Genomic DNA, 12,894 nt, shown 5'->3' on the forward strand with positions numbered 1-12,894 from the left:
GTTTTCATGGATGGGCAGCCGGTGACAGCGTTAGTCGACACTGGTGCAGACTTCTTTATAATGAGTCAGGAACTCCTCCGCCGTCTGAAGAAAGTAAGACGCCATGGACGGGACCTCGTGTAAGGACGGCAGGTGGCCAATTACTGATGCCTACTGGAAGATGTACTTCTGGAATTAACATCGGGGATTCTTTCGTGGCCACTTTCATCGTTCTTCCTGTGTGCTTTGAAGATTTGATTATTGGAATTGATTTCCTGAAAGAATATGGCGCCATAATTAACATCCCGGATCGCATGGTGACGTATTACAAGAGCCCCGGTTTAATACACTGCTTATCGCCACAACACCACTCCTTTCGTCTAACAGAAGATGACGTTGTCATCTCACCTCAATCATGTACCCTTGTTTCGTTAGCATGTGACATACCGTTTCATTGTGAAGGAGTTGCCAACCAAAGAACCACATTGTTGTTCACTCATGGTATCTCGGTCGCATGAGGAAACACAAATGTCACCGACAAGCGTACAAACAAACAGAACAGAGGCACGTCTTCTTCGTCCAATCTCAGTAACCCACTAAACGGAGTCCATTAACGCCCCCATCGTTGTTGTCGTCTGCATAGAATTCACCCGTCATTTGCTACAAATGACGCGTGCACAATTCCTTAAAAGAGTATCGCCCCGATGCCAAACCAGAAATGTCACTCACGGAAGTAAGAGTCTCTGGCATAGTTATTCGCTCACATACGGCTTAATGCAGACAACGTGCACAAGTTCAGGACAGTGTGTGCGGTGCCGCGCACAATTGGGACTATCGGAAATGACCTCGTGCGTGACATCACTGACTCGCTGCAATACCCGATAAAGTCCGAAGTATCGCCTTAACAGTTTCTCAGAGAGCTCGGTTCTGAATGGGTGTCCAAACCCAAACTCTGTCGCCGACTTCATAGCTTACTATTCTACAGTGAAGATCATAGTGGCCTGCGTCATAGTCTTGCTGCTGGCAGATCCGCAAGCGCGCGAGCTGCCAAGCCTCTTCTGCGCGTTGCGTAAACACATCAGCGTCCGTGTCAGTGTCATCATAGTAATGTGGAAGCATCGCATCCAACATCGTTCGTACATCCCGTCCGTGAACAAGATTGAACGGAGTCATGCGCGTCATCTCTTGTTTCGTTGTGTTATACACAAAGGTGATATGAGGTAGGATGTCATCCCAATTTTTATGTTCAACATCCACGTACATTGAGAGCATGTCTTCAATTGTTTTGTTTAGGCGCTCCATTAATCCATTGGTTTGTGGATGGTAGGCGGTTGACTTCCGATGAGCCGTTCCACTTAGCAGCAAGACATGATCTAAAAGTGCAGCCATGAATGCCGTTCCTCGGTCTGTTATTACGACAGTTGGTGCGCCGTGTTGTAGCACAACACGCTCAATGAAAAAGCGCACCCCCTCGGCTGCTGTGCTTCTCTGGATTGCCTTTGTTTCAGTGTAACGCGACGATAACAAAGCGATTCCTTGCAGCAGAAGTAGGAAGTGGGCCCAAAATATCCATTCCAATTTGATCAAATGGTCTTCGAGGAATTTGGACGGGTTGTAGAAGGCCGGCTGGTTTCGTCGGAGGCGACTTGCACCTCTGGCAGTCGAGACAAATGCAAATGTGATGTTTCACAGCGGTGGTAAGTCTCAGCCAGTAGTAAGTTTGCTGCAGTCTGGCCAATGTTCGTGTGTAGCCTAAGTGACCAGAAGTCACCTTGTTGTGACAGGCTTGAAATACTTCCATCGTACGAAGTGCTGCAGGAATGACTAGCAGATAGGGGGATCCAGTCGGAGAAAAGTTTCTTTTGTAAAGGACTTCAGCCCGTAAACAAAATGATAACAGTACTCACGCGAAAACTCTAGGTGGTTTCGCAGATCTTCCCTCTAAGTAATTGATTAGTTCAAACAACTCGGGGTCGTCCTGTTGTTACATGATGGCGGATGTGTCCAGAATACAAAGAAATGCTAAATCTTCTTCAGGTGGAGCAGGTGACTATCGGCGATCGAGACAGGCAGTCAGCATCCGTATGCAGTTTCCCAGACTTGTACATGACAGTCATGTCGAACACTTGCAGCCTTAGGCTCCAACGCGCCAGTCGTCCAGAAGGATCTTTAAGGTTCGTCAACTAACAGAGTGAATGGTGGTCGCTGATAACTGTGAAGTGGCGGCCATACAAATATGGACAAAACTTCATAACCGCCAATACCACAGCGAGGCCGTCTTTCTCAGTTGTGGAGTAATTAGCCTCTGCGCATGACAGTGTTCTACTTGCATAGGGTGGCACTCTCTGTGTCCTCCTGCTGCTGCACAAGAACAGCTCCCAAGTCAACACTGCTGGCATCAGTGTAGAGCAATGTAGGAGCGGTCTCATCAAAGTGAGCAAGCAACTGGAAGTGCCTGGAGATGTTGCCACAAGTCGTTGAATGCACCTTGCTCTTCACCGCCCCATACAAAAGCAATGTCATCTCTCGTGAGGCAAGTTAACGGCGATGTAATGTGAGCAAAGTCTGCAATAAACCGCCGGTAATAGGCACAGAGGCCGAAGGAGCGCCTGACAACTTTTTTATCGGATGGAATGGGAAACTGTGCAACGGCGGCAATTTTTGGGGGATCCAAGCAGACACCTGCGTGGCTGACGACGTGACCAAAAACTGGAGTTCCGCAAAGCCAAAGTGGCACTCTCCGGTTTCAGGGTAAGGCCGGCCGAAAGGATAGACTGCAGAACCGCTTCAAATCGTTCGAGGTGTTCTTCAAATGTTGCAGAGAACACGATGACATCAACGAGGTACACTAAGCAGGTTTTGCATTTCAGGCCTGAAAGCACAGTGTCCTTGAGGCATTGGAACGTGGTAGGAGCAGAGCATATGTCGAAAGGCAAGACCTTAAATTCGTATAGACCGTCTGGTGTCACAAAAGCAGTTTTTTCACGGTCTCTCGGGTCTACCTCGATTTGCCAATATCAACTTTTTAAGTCCACTGAAGAGAAATAATGTGCATGTCGAAGCCTGTCGAATGAATCGTGTATATGGGGAAGGGGGTACACGTCTTTCTTTGTCACCTGATTTAGTTTTCGGTAGTCAACATAGAAACACAAGCTGCCGTCTTTTTTCTTCACTGGAACTACAAGAGATGCCCAGGGACTCATTGATGCTTGGATTACGTCGTCTTCAAGCATTTTTGTCACTTGTTGTTGTATGGCTTTACATTCTCTGGAAGCAACACGATAAGGATTTTGGTGAATTGGGTCTTGCCGTATTCTCTGTAATTATTCGGTGCTTTGCTAGGGGCGTCCGACCGACGCTAGATGTCGACACAAAGCAGTTGTTGAATTTGGCCAGTAGCGTAAGAAGCCGTTCTCATTCGTGCGGCGACAAAGCAGTGCTGACGTCAAGTACAGGAGCTGGGTCTATCGTAGGTGCTTCTTCGAGTAGTGAACAGCAGCCGCAGAGATCCATTACACCGCCAAAATAAGCCACAGCCGGGCCCTTTGGAAGGCGCCGTTGCTCTGTGTTAAAATTTCTTAGCAACAATATAAAAGTTTGTAAATTAAATATTCACATAATGGCGGCCTAAATTCCTGTTGCCATTATACATTCGTTCTTCGAGTTGGTGGCACTGCTGCGGGTAGGTCCAAATAATAGAGTGGTTATGAAAAATAAAGCAGGTGAAAATCGCGGCAAGTGTATTTGTATTCTTCAGAAAACGGTTTTGCCCTATATTTATTGCACACAAATAAAGATTGCAGTGTTACTGGTGCCAATACGACAATTGTAAAGAAGTTCTGAAAATCTGGCATCTTACAAAAAAATAAAAGGCTGGAAGGTATGAAGAGGGCAGATGTGTGAATGTTCGCATGCAACTTTCGATCCACACACACCAGCATTGGTAAAGTGCGCTTTCTGTAAAGGCTGTCTTGTTATCAAGCTTTTTCACTTTCAACCTTATAAAAGACGTAACAAGTGCACTATTCACCACAGCTGTATGATACAGGCTGGTGAAGTTCCTTAAGGTTAGGAAGGTTTAGAGTATGCTGGATAAATATTTTGCGACTCTACTAAATTAGGGAAAAAAAATGCCAGCAAGCAAAAAGCTCAAGTTCATTGAGTAAGCTTATATATGTAGGCCAAGCACCAATCTGTGTGCTAGCAATTTCACAAATATCAGAATGGAAAAAAGAACCACCACACCAGTGAGTCTAGCGACTAATAAAGCAACTATAGTATGTTCACCTCATCCCATGCCCCAGGACTTCCTCCACCTACCAAGTCTCTGGCCCATTTCAGCAGTGCCCCTAACACCACAAAAGGCAACAAAACTCGAAAAAATTTTATTAAAAAAATGTGCTCAAAGCCCATGAGTTTGTTTCTTTAGAGTTACCAACCAGAGAGTGTTGACATCTAGAGCAGCTATACTGCTGTCAATGCATACTTTGAAATTAAAATTCTGCTAGCCTGACACAATGAGTGCGAGCTTCAAAGAGTTTTGATATTTATTTAGCATCTATATCAGCTGCTTCAACTCAGTCCAAGTGTCCTCTGACGAAAGCCTAGAATTCAGAGTTGCATCAAGGTATACGCCATTCTTATTCTTAGTCCTCAACATTTTTTAGGACCATTTATATTCTGCGCAAAGTTCTATCAAACACTAATAATCATTTAAACTCTGCTAACAATCCACTATGATGACCTACTTCACTGTAACCACCAAGAGAGAGCTTTAGCAAGTCCCCAAACGTAATACCCTTTGCGGAATACCAGGTTACCAGAGGCATAGACTACAACACCAAAGCTGGCAGTGACATCTTCCAACTTTTTTGTCCAACCACAACGCATTAGACATGTTTTAACATTACATGTGTGTTCATGTTGAAGAAAAATAAAAAAGGCTATGTGCTAATGATTACGCCCCTGCTGAAACTTTTCACCAGCACTGAAGCAGAATATGGTTGGTTACTGCAATATCTGTGTGCCATAGTTGTTGATCTTTGCACCACCAGGTGGTGCCACTGACCTGGTCGCTAGCGCTTAGATTTTCGAGAAGCCAGTATTGCACAAGGGGCAATACATTCAATTACATTTTAAAACCATCTATCATTTGCAAAAAATGAATTTTAGCAGCTAAATAGGTCTAATATCTGCCAGGATATAGTAGTAGCAGAAAATTAACAAAGATGGCAATGCTGCTCAGCACCGAAATAGAAGAGGGTGCCCTTGCCGAGGCACCATAATACATTTTTTCAGAGTCCACAGCTGCAAATGCAAATGCTCTGCTGAAGGATATTTTGCCACACTCAACACCATGAGCTAAGCATGATTTTGAACACAAGTATGACATGCTTATAACCACTGAACACAGCCACAATTATATACTTGCAGCCTATGACATTCTGCTCATTGTTAAAACAGAAAAGATGACCTTGCGATGCATACTATGGTTCACAACATGAGAAAGCAGAAGTCACGAGACTTACTTTTCCAAAGTTAAAAACAGAAATACGAGCGAATGCAATAAGTTCAGAGAGTTCTGTCACAGCTGCATTCAAATCAAAGTGGTCAAATCATTCAACAACACAAAGCAACACACCTGAAATGTGTTGAAATCAAGTGCGTAGACAGGGCCTGTATGCTTGTTCTTTTGGCAGACGAGTGCATTCTCTCCCTTTGTGAGTTTTGCTGGGTCATACACGAGCAGGTTACCAGCATCAGCACCTCCAACAAGTACACCACTGGGCATCTCGCCATCTGATATCCCGTGGCAGCCCCAGGCGATCTTATGAAACCTGAGCACATTGCAGACAGCACTCAGAGGCAGAAGCAAAATTGAAGCTGCACTTTTTAAAAATATTTGTGAAGCAACCAACGAATGCCAATAACAGGAAGCAATAGCTTGGCTGTTCCATAAATACAAAGATTAAACAAGCGACTAAGGTCAGGGCAAGCATACTGCTGTGTTGTCCTCCACTTAGCCTTGTTTTATCCTTGTGTGGCAATTATCCTTCAGTACACCTATGGGCAAGAACACACTAACCACAAGCTCACCAAAAAAACAATTTATTTGTAGTTTAGAGGCATAAAACGAAATTGACAAGTGCACTAGAAAGTTCCCAATGCCAAGTTTGGACTGCAGTCATCAATTTCAAGATACATTCATAAGAGAAGAAAATCAGCTTTACCAAGGAATGCCTGATCCGTATGTATGTGCCTTACATATTTCTGTACATCTTCTCCTACTTCCATAGAAATGTAAGACATCTCTGCCTAGCCTTAAATTCATGGCACCTTATAGCAAAATGAAAGGCAAGAAAAGTGAACACAGAATGTGAGAAATTATCTGGGTCTCCATGCTACACACCAATCATCCCCACATCATTCTGCATGTTACACATTTACAAAAAAATTCACAGTAAAAAAGCCGTATTTTTAACAGGTTTACATTTACAAACATCAAGACAAACAAATATGACAATTTCTGGGACTAACAAATATGCATTATATACACTAAGTTAATGAAATACCTATGTGAATTTTATACAGCATACAGTTTTTTGAGACACAGAGCACTGGAAAAAAAAAAAGTATTATACATCATATGACAACCGATATCAATACAAAAGTGTGAGTGAACTCCTGCGTTACTTGCAGAAAGGCAAAAATCCAAATGGGACAGTAAAACATGCAACAGTATACTGAAGCCAACAAATAATATTTGAGGTTAATTATTTCCACATAATACTTGCGAACATGAAAGTTTTTTTTTTAATTTAATATGGCTGGAAATTTTATATGGAGCTCTGTAAAAGAGCACAAGTTTGTGAACAATGAGAGTTTCACAGATAAAGATTATGCATCTGTAAACCATTTACGCAAGAAATAGGGACTGTTGTTTTCAGGTAAAACCTGACTGCTGACAATTTCTCTATAAGAACTTGGTTAAACACAGTATATCTACAAAAATCTGCAGCCATGAAATCCCGGAGGCACTACAGAAAGGTATCTATTGACTGTTTGATGACTATAAACATCTTTTAACCATTGACAACAGGCACAGGCTCACTCCAGAATGAGTCTGAACCTTTTCCATTCATAGAAAGTCCCTAGGGTCCAAAGTGACCATATGTCATATTGGCATGACTGTAACCTACACTATCCCATGCTAGCAAATGCTGCTCCCACCACAGTTGCACATTTGAAGTGGCACGACTCATGCTCAAGTAAAATATACAAAATTCTCCACTTTACAGTTAAGTGCTTGTAAAAGATGACTACCGCTGGCATGGACAGAAAAATTATGCTCATGGTAATGACAAACATATATTAGCAAATGCTAGTGATCATATCATAAGAAGCCAACAAACAAAGACTCCAAGGACAACACAGGGGAAATTACTTGTACTTACTAATTGAAATAAAGAAATTATAAATTAATGGAACTAAAAGTGGATGAAGAAAGAACTTGCCGCATGTGGGGAACGATCCCACGTCTTCACATTAGGTGTGCGACGCTCTACCAATTGAGCTACCGCAGCACCGTCTTCCCATCTCCTTTCTGGGGTACTTATGTGTTACTACTAGAACTAACCCTAGGAGTGTTAGCCAGCGCCACCACTCACAAACCTTGGCAGCGGATGTGGAACATCCTTTCTGCCACAGGCTGTCACGAGTACGTGATCTTTTTGGGTGAAGGTAACTGGTCAAAAAACCCACACATGCTACCTGAAGGCATCAGCATTGCCAGATTCGAGACATGAGTGGCGCAGAGTAGAGTGAAAACGAAACCTTTTGACCACCCACATCGTCGTCGAGGATAATTTCAATGAGTTCTTTTTACTAAAATTGAAATAGAACTGGACAAGTAGCTTTTTATTTCGTCTTATCATGCAGTACAAGGATGTTTTTTGCAATGAGTGGTTGAGTGCTAGACAGAATTTAACTCAGGAGTGCTTTCGTCGTCTGTCCAGTACTTGAATGTCTTCGGGGAGTTTATCATATCCTGCATTTACCCGATTTTCTCGATTATTCAGGCTGTGTACACAATAATATTGATGCTTTATAGATTTTCAAGCACTAATCTATCACTTTAGCTTGACTTAATATTTGCCTTTAGTGTCCCTTTAATGTGACACTAAAGGCAAATATTGAGTCAAGCTAAAGTGATATATTAATGCTCAAGAATGTTTAAGACTTCAATATTATCGCTAACACAGCTTTAGTAATCAAGAAATTGAGGTAAATGCAGCACACGATTTGAGACTCCCCCAGGACATTCAAGTACTAGCCCGATGACATAGGCACTTATTATAATTTTGTCGTTACTAATGAACCACCCATAATAAGAATATCATTGCATAGCATTATAAGACAGAACAAAATGCTACTTGGCCAGCTCTTTTCTATTTTTAGAAAAAGAGCTAATTGACATTACTTCTGAGAATGACATGACGGTCGAAAGGTTTCATTTTCGCTCGACTCTGCGCCACACACGCTTTCGCGTTTCAGTAGTTTCGTTATTGCATAGTGCTGTGCTGGTATCGCTGCCTCATGAAACTCACGCAAACTGCAAGTAGCAGAGAATGCCACGTTAATGTGATTCCGGGGGATGCCCAAACAGTCAGCATCACTTGACCAAGAGCAGCTGCAGCAGTGAATCCAACACTCTGTTTGGCTCAGTTTCTCCTTGGCTGTGTGTTTTTGTGCAAAAGATAATAGCGCCATCTTTTGGGTGCTGTTTTACTCACTGAAGGTAATGGGCTGTTATGGCATATGCAACACCCCTCCCCGCTAGGGGGCAGGAGATCTGAAACGCACTAAAGGTATGCAGACCCTTCAGATGCTATTTTCTCCTCAACTAAGTCTTTTCTAGGTACGAAGCAAGCACTGAGAGGTTTCTGGAATTGTATTTTAACAGTCCTTAACAGTTGTTGCTTTCCACCCCTATCAAAATAGTATGGCTGTGGCAAGTAGTGTAGAAAACACACATACACATGTATACACGCACACCATGCACACACACAGGAATAAAATATTCAAGCCATACAGTGTAGATACTGAAGCACAATAAAACTATAGTAACAACATCAAGCCTTAACAAGCAGCACAAACATTCACAAAAAAAGAAAAAAAAGGCCTAAAGCAGCAATATTTTAAATGTGCTGCTAGAAGAATCAAATATTAAAAAAACATATCTTATCAAAAAGTTGTGCTTACAGAAATGGAGTGGGAGAGAGAAAAATTTAATTAAGATGGCTCAACCTTTGGTTGGGTGTATGAAATGAGTCTGGGTTCGTTCTAGCTACAAGTTAACCAATACCGACGCCCACAACAAGCAACTTTGCAAATAAAACAAGCTGCACACAAAGAGGAGAGGAACACGCTTAGCCTTAGCTTATAATCCCAGAAGAATTTCATGCCTAGAAAATTGTTAATAACCTTGAATACACTTGACAATTCTTGAAACCAGTTTGTGGGAGACAATACAATGTTCTTGTACGATTGGGGACAAAAGTGCCCAGGGCATGCAAGCAGTGTCCGAACTGAAGACTTGCACTGTCTGCCAAGATCATCCATGCTGTCAGCTGGGGTTCAAGACCACTGAAAAGCACATGCACGCCCCACTCTGTTTACAGACATGTGGTTTTTCTAGCTTACCTACGACATCATGTCTGCCATGAAATGCGGCACGAGGTGGCGCATTGTCAAGGTGTTTTGAATTAAATTTGGTCCAATGCACTGCCTTCATTCTTGAGACTGCCTCGTCACCATTTTTCAATGAGCCTGGTCAGGGCTTTATGTTGCTACTGTAAACTGTCCTCGCAGCTTGCTGGTGCAAGTAGAGGATAATGTCAGCTTGATCGTAACGGTTTCAATCAATCTCTCTCCAGCAACATGATCTGCATATGCCAGCTGAAATGCAGGCCTTAGCTGAGTGCAAAACACTGTAAAAGCGGTAATCGTAAACTTCATAGCTAATTAGTCACACCAACTCGGCATATAATTTGGAGAGTCTGCAAACCATAAATGCCCAACCATTACAGTAGCCTTGAAGCAATATAAGAGTTGTCTGTTGCCTTGAAGTTGGGTGCGCTTGATTAGTGACATGTACTGCAGAGCTGCAAATGTTATCTCTATTCGTAGCATATGCAACAGGTGATAGCCATCATGGCAGCCTGTGAAGCACCGCAATTCCATGGCAACCATGATGTTGCAGATAAGCAGGAAAAAGCAGATGCCTATGAAGAGTGTGGGCCATGCATGTGCTTTTCAGTAGACTCAAATGGCAGTGTGGCTGAATCCAGCAGATAGCACAGCAATGAAATTCAGTCGCCGCACGCGTATCATGTGCACTTTTGTCCTCGATAGTACTAGAACTGTGGCCAGGTCACAAGGAATAGACAAGACATTGCATGTAAGCAATACACACATCCTAACAATGCGACACTGAAGTTCTGACTGTGCTATCCTACACAGGAAAGCACAAAAGGTTCTAAAAATGATGGTTATGTTCATTCGAAACAATGTACTGAATACTGATACATGGGTTGATCAAAAATGGCAGATCAAGCAGCAACAGACAGTATTTTGCTATTTGATCGACCTTTAAAACTTTCTTTTACGAGACAAGGTAATGTGTGTGAATAAGATATCACCTTAGAATAAAGCAAAATGACCCGAAGTCAACAACGAGCCGCACACATTTAGTATATGCTAATATTTAACTGCGTTTCGCTGAAACAAACGTTTGTAACAAGTTCATGGCACAACCGTTACAAGCTAAACTGCAGAATGGCAAACATTATTCTTACCTGTGATCCGAATCTAGCGTTCCCACAAGTCCCATATCCAATCCTGGCTCCGTAAGGTTCAGTGCATATATCTCTAGTGCAGCCGTCGTGCTGAAATGTACGGAGCAAATCAACGCGCTGGCAGCAATTACAACACAACAAACGAGAGCAATTACAACACAACAAACGAGGAAGTTCGCAAAGGAATGTGATGAAGCAGACCACACAAATCTAACAAACGTGCATTGGGGTCCATAGCAAGAATCCCGGCCGCAATAGTACCTGAACGTGGAATCCAGCTGCTGGGCGGCTGTGCCGGCTGCTATGTAAATCGGGTGGTGCACCGCCGGCGACCAGGCAACGTTCGCCGTTCTATCTATTTCTTTCACCTTCATGTTTGCCTGCAAACCAGACACAAACGGAAAACTAAGCGGCGAGTTAAGAAAGCTTACAACTGCTAGGACGATCAGCAGAACAGCGCAGAAAGTTCAATTGACACTCATTGAACGACGCTCGGCCAGGGAGACGTTTCAACGCGATGGCAAAAGGTTGACGACTGATATGATTTAAGAATAGGCAAGTATGACAGAAACTCACTGTTTGTTTTAATTAGTTATGATGCAGTGCTCGGGAAACTGCACAAAACATAAACGAAGACGAAGCGGTGGATGGCGATTTCTCTTTCCCCGACTACCATCAAAAACAGCTGAGCTTTGAGGAACTATCCGCTCTTTACAAACTACCGCTGATAAGCTACACTATGGATCATCCAGTAGATTCAACAGGTTATATGATTAAGCTCAAAATCCAGAATAACGTCGAAAAAATATAGGAAGAGTACCGGCAATCAAATCCAACGTGGCAATAAGATGCGTGTCGCTGTTCCTGCGCCCCCTGGTGGAAGTTTTTCTTTTGACAGCCACAGTAGCCACAGCCAGAGCTCTCGTCACAGCCACCCATTGCCACATGGAAGAAAATGGTTTCAGTTTCGTAGGCCGTCCAGCGAGCCGAGGAAGCCGCTTCGAGACAAGGTCTCGGAACCGCGTCCGCGGCGGGTGCCCAGACCCACTAAAAAGACGCCAGACTCAAATCATAGAGAAAGGAATATGCTCAAATCTTGTTGATTTGAAATAAACGATTACGCTCTCGTAGTGAGCAAAGCGGCACTAGAGTGTAGCAGCACCTTGCAGAGTGGGGAACTTTCAAAGTGAAGAACTTCACTCTAAGAAAAGTTTACACCATTTGGCGTGCACTCTAAGAACAGTTTACACCCTTTGGCTTGCCCCTTCTGCCACACAAAAATAATCGTCATCTGCCTTGATGCGTTTCCTTTCTTTATCGCTGCAAGCCCGCGGAACTTTCCAGTGACGAACGGCACGCGCGTTATCAGAAGAGACACTCCAAAGGGTGTAAACTGTTCTATGCTGATAACGCGCGTGCCGTTCGTTACTGGAAAGTTCCTGGCTCGCAGCGATAAAGAAAGGAAACGCATCAAGGCAGATGACGATTATTTTTGTGTGGCAGAAGGGGCAAGCCAAAGGGTGTAAACTGTTCTTAGAGTGTGCCGCTTCTGCCACACAACGATAATCATCATCTGCCTTGATGCGTTTCCTTTCTTTAACGCTGCGAGCCCGGAACTTTCCAGTAACGAACGGCACGCGCGTTATCAAAAGGGGCACTCCAAAGGGTGTAAACTGTTCTATGCTGATAATTAACGCGCGTGCCGTTCGTTACTGGAACGTTCCGGGCTCACAGCGTTAAAGAATGGAAACGCATCAAGGCAGATGACGATTATCGTTGTGTGGCAGAAGGGGCACGCCAATGGGTGTAAACTGTTCTTAGAGTGCATATGTAGTCTGCATTTCCTCTGAACTTTCGCCCGTTAATTCTCGCCGATCTTTAGAGATACACGCCACACAACGACAATCATCATCGGTCTTGTCTGCATTTCCTTTCTTTAACGCGGCGAGCCCGGTACTTCCCAGTAACGAACGGCATCCGCGTTATCAGTATGACATAACATTCCCGACAGGAATATTGCGGGCGCGGCGTTTTCAAGGAAGCGCAAGCAAGGCACATG

General features: G+C 43.5%; 1 protein-coding gene across 5 annotated transcripts in view; it reads right to left on the bottom strand.

The window, feature by feature from the left end:
• The window catches only part of Sec31 (secretory 31), a 189,609-nt gene extending 177,814 nt beyond the window's left edge, over positions 1-11,795 (bottom strand). For 4 of the 5 annotated variants that reach the window (XM_065430740.1, XM_065430739.1, XM_065430738.1 and 1 more), the window contains exons 1-4: positions 11,656-11,795; positions 11,097-11,215; positions 10,836-10,925; positions 5,621-5,816 (exon numbers count right to left, since the gene is read on the bottom strand). In XM_065430740.1, the coding sequence (XP_065286812.1) occupies positions 5,621-5,816; positions 10,836-10,925; positions 11,097-11,209 (399 nt within the window). In that variant the 5' untranslated portion in view covers positions 11,210-11,215; positions 11,656-11,795. Of the gene's footprint in view, positions 1-5,620; positions 5,817-10,835; positions 10,926-11,096; positions 11,216-11,411; positions 11,634-11,655 lie in introns of those variants that run through there. The other variant, XM_065430737.1, reaches the window with a different exon arrangement.
• Between the last annotated feature and the right edge of the window lie 1,099 nt (positions 11,796-12,894).

The sequence above is a fragment of the Dermacentor albipictus genome, chromosome 1, assembly GCF_038994185.2.
Source record: "Dermacentor albipictus isolate Rhodes 1998 colony chromosome 1, USDA_Dalb.pri_finalv2, whole genome shotgun sequence".
NCBI classification, from domain to species: domain Eukaryota; kingdom Metazoa; phylum Arthropoda; class Arachnida; order Ixodida; family Ixodidae; genus Dermacentor; species Dermacentor albipictus.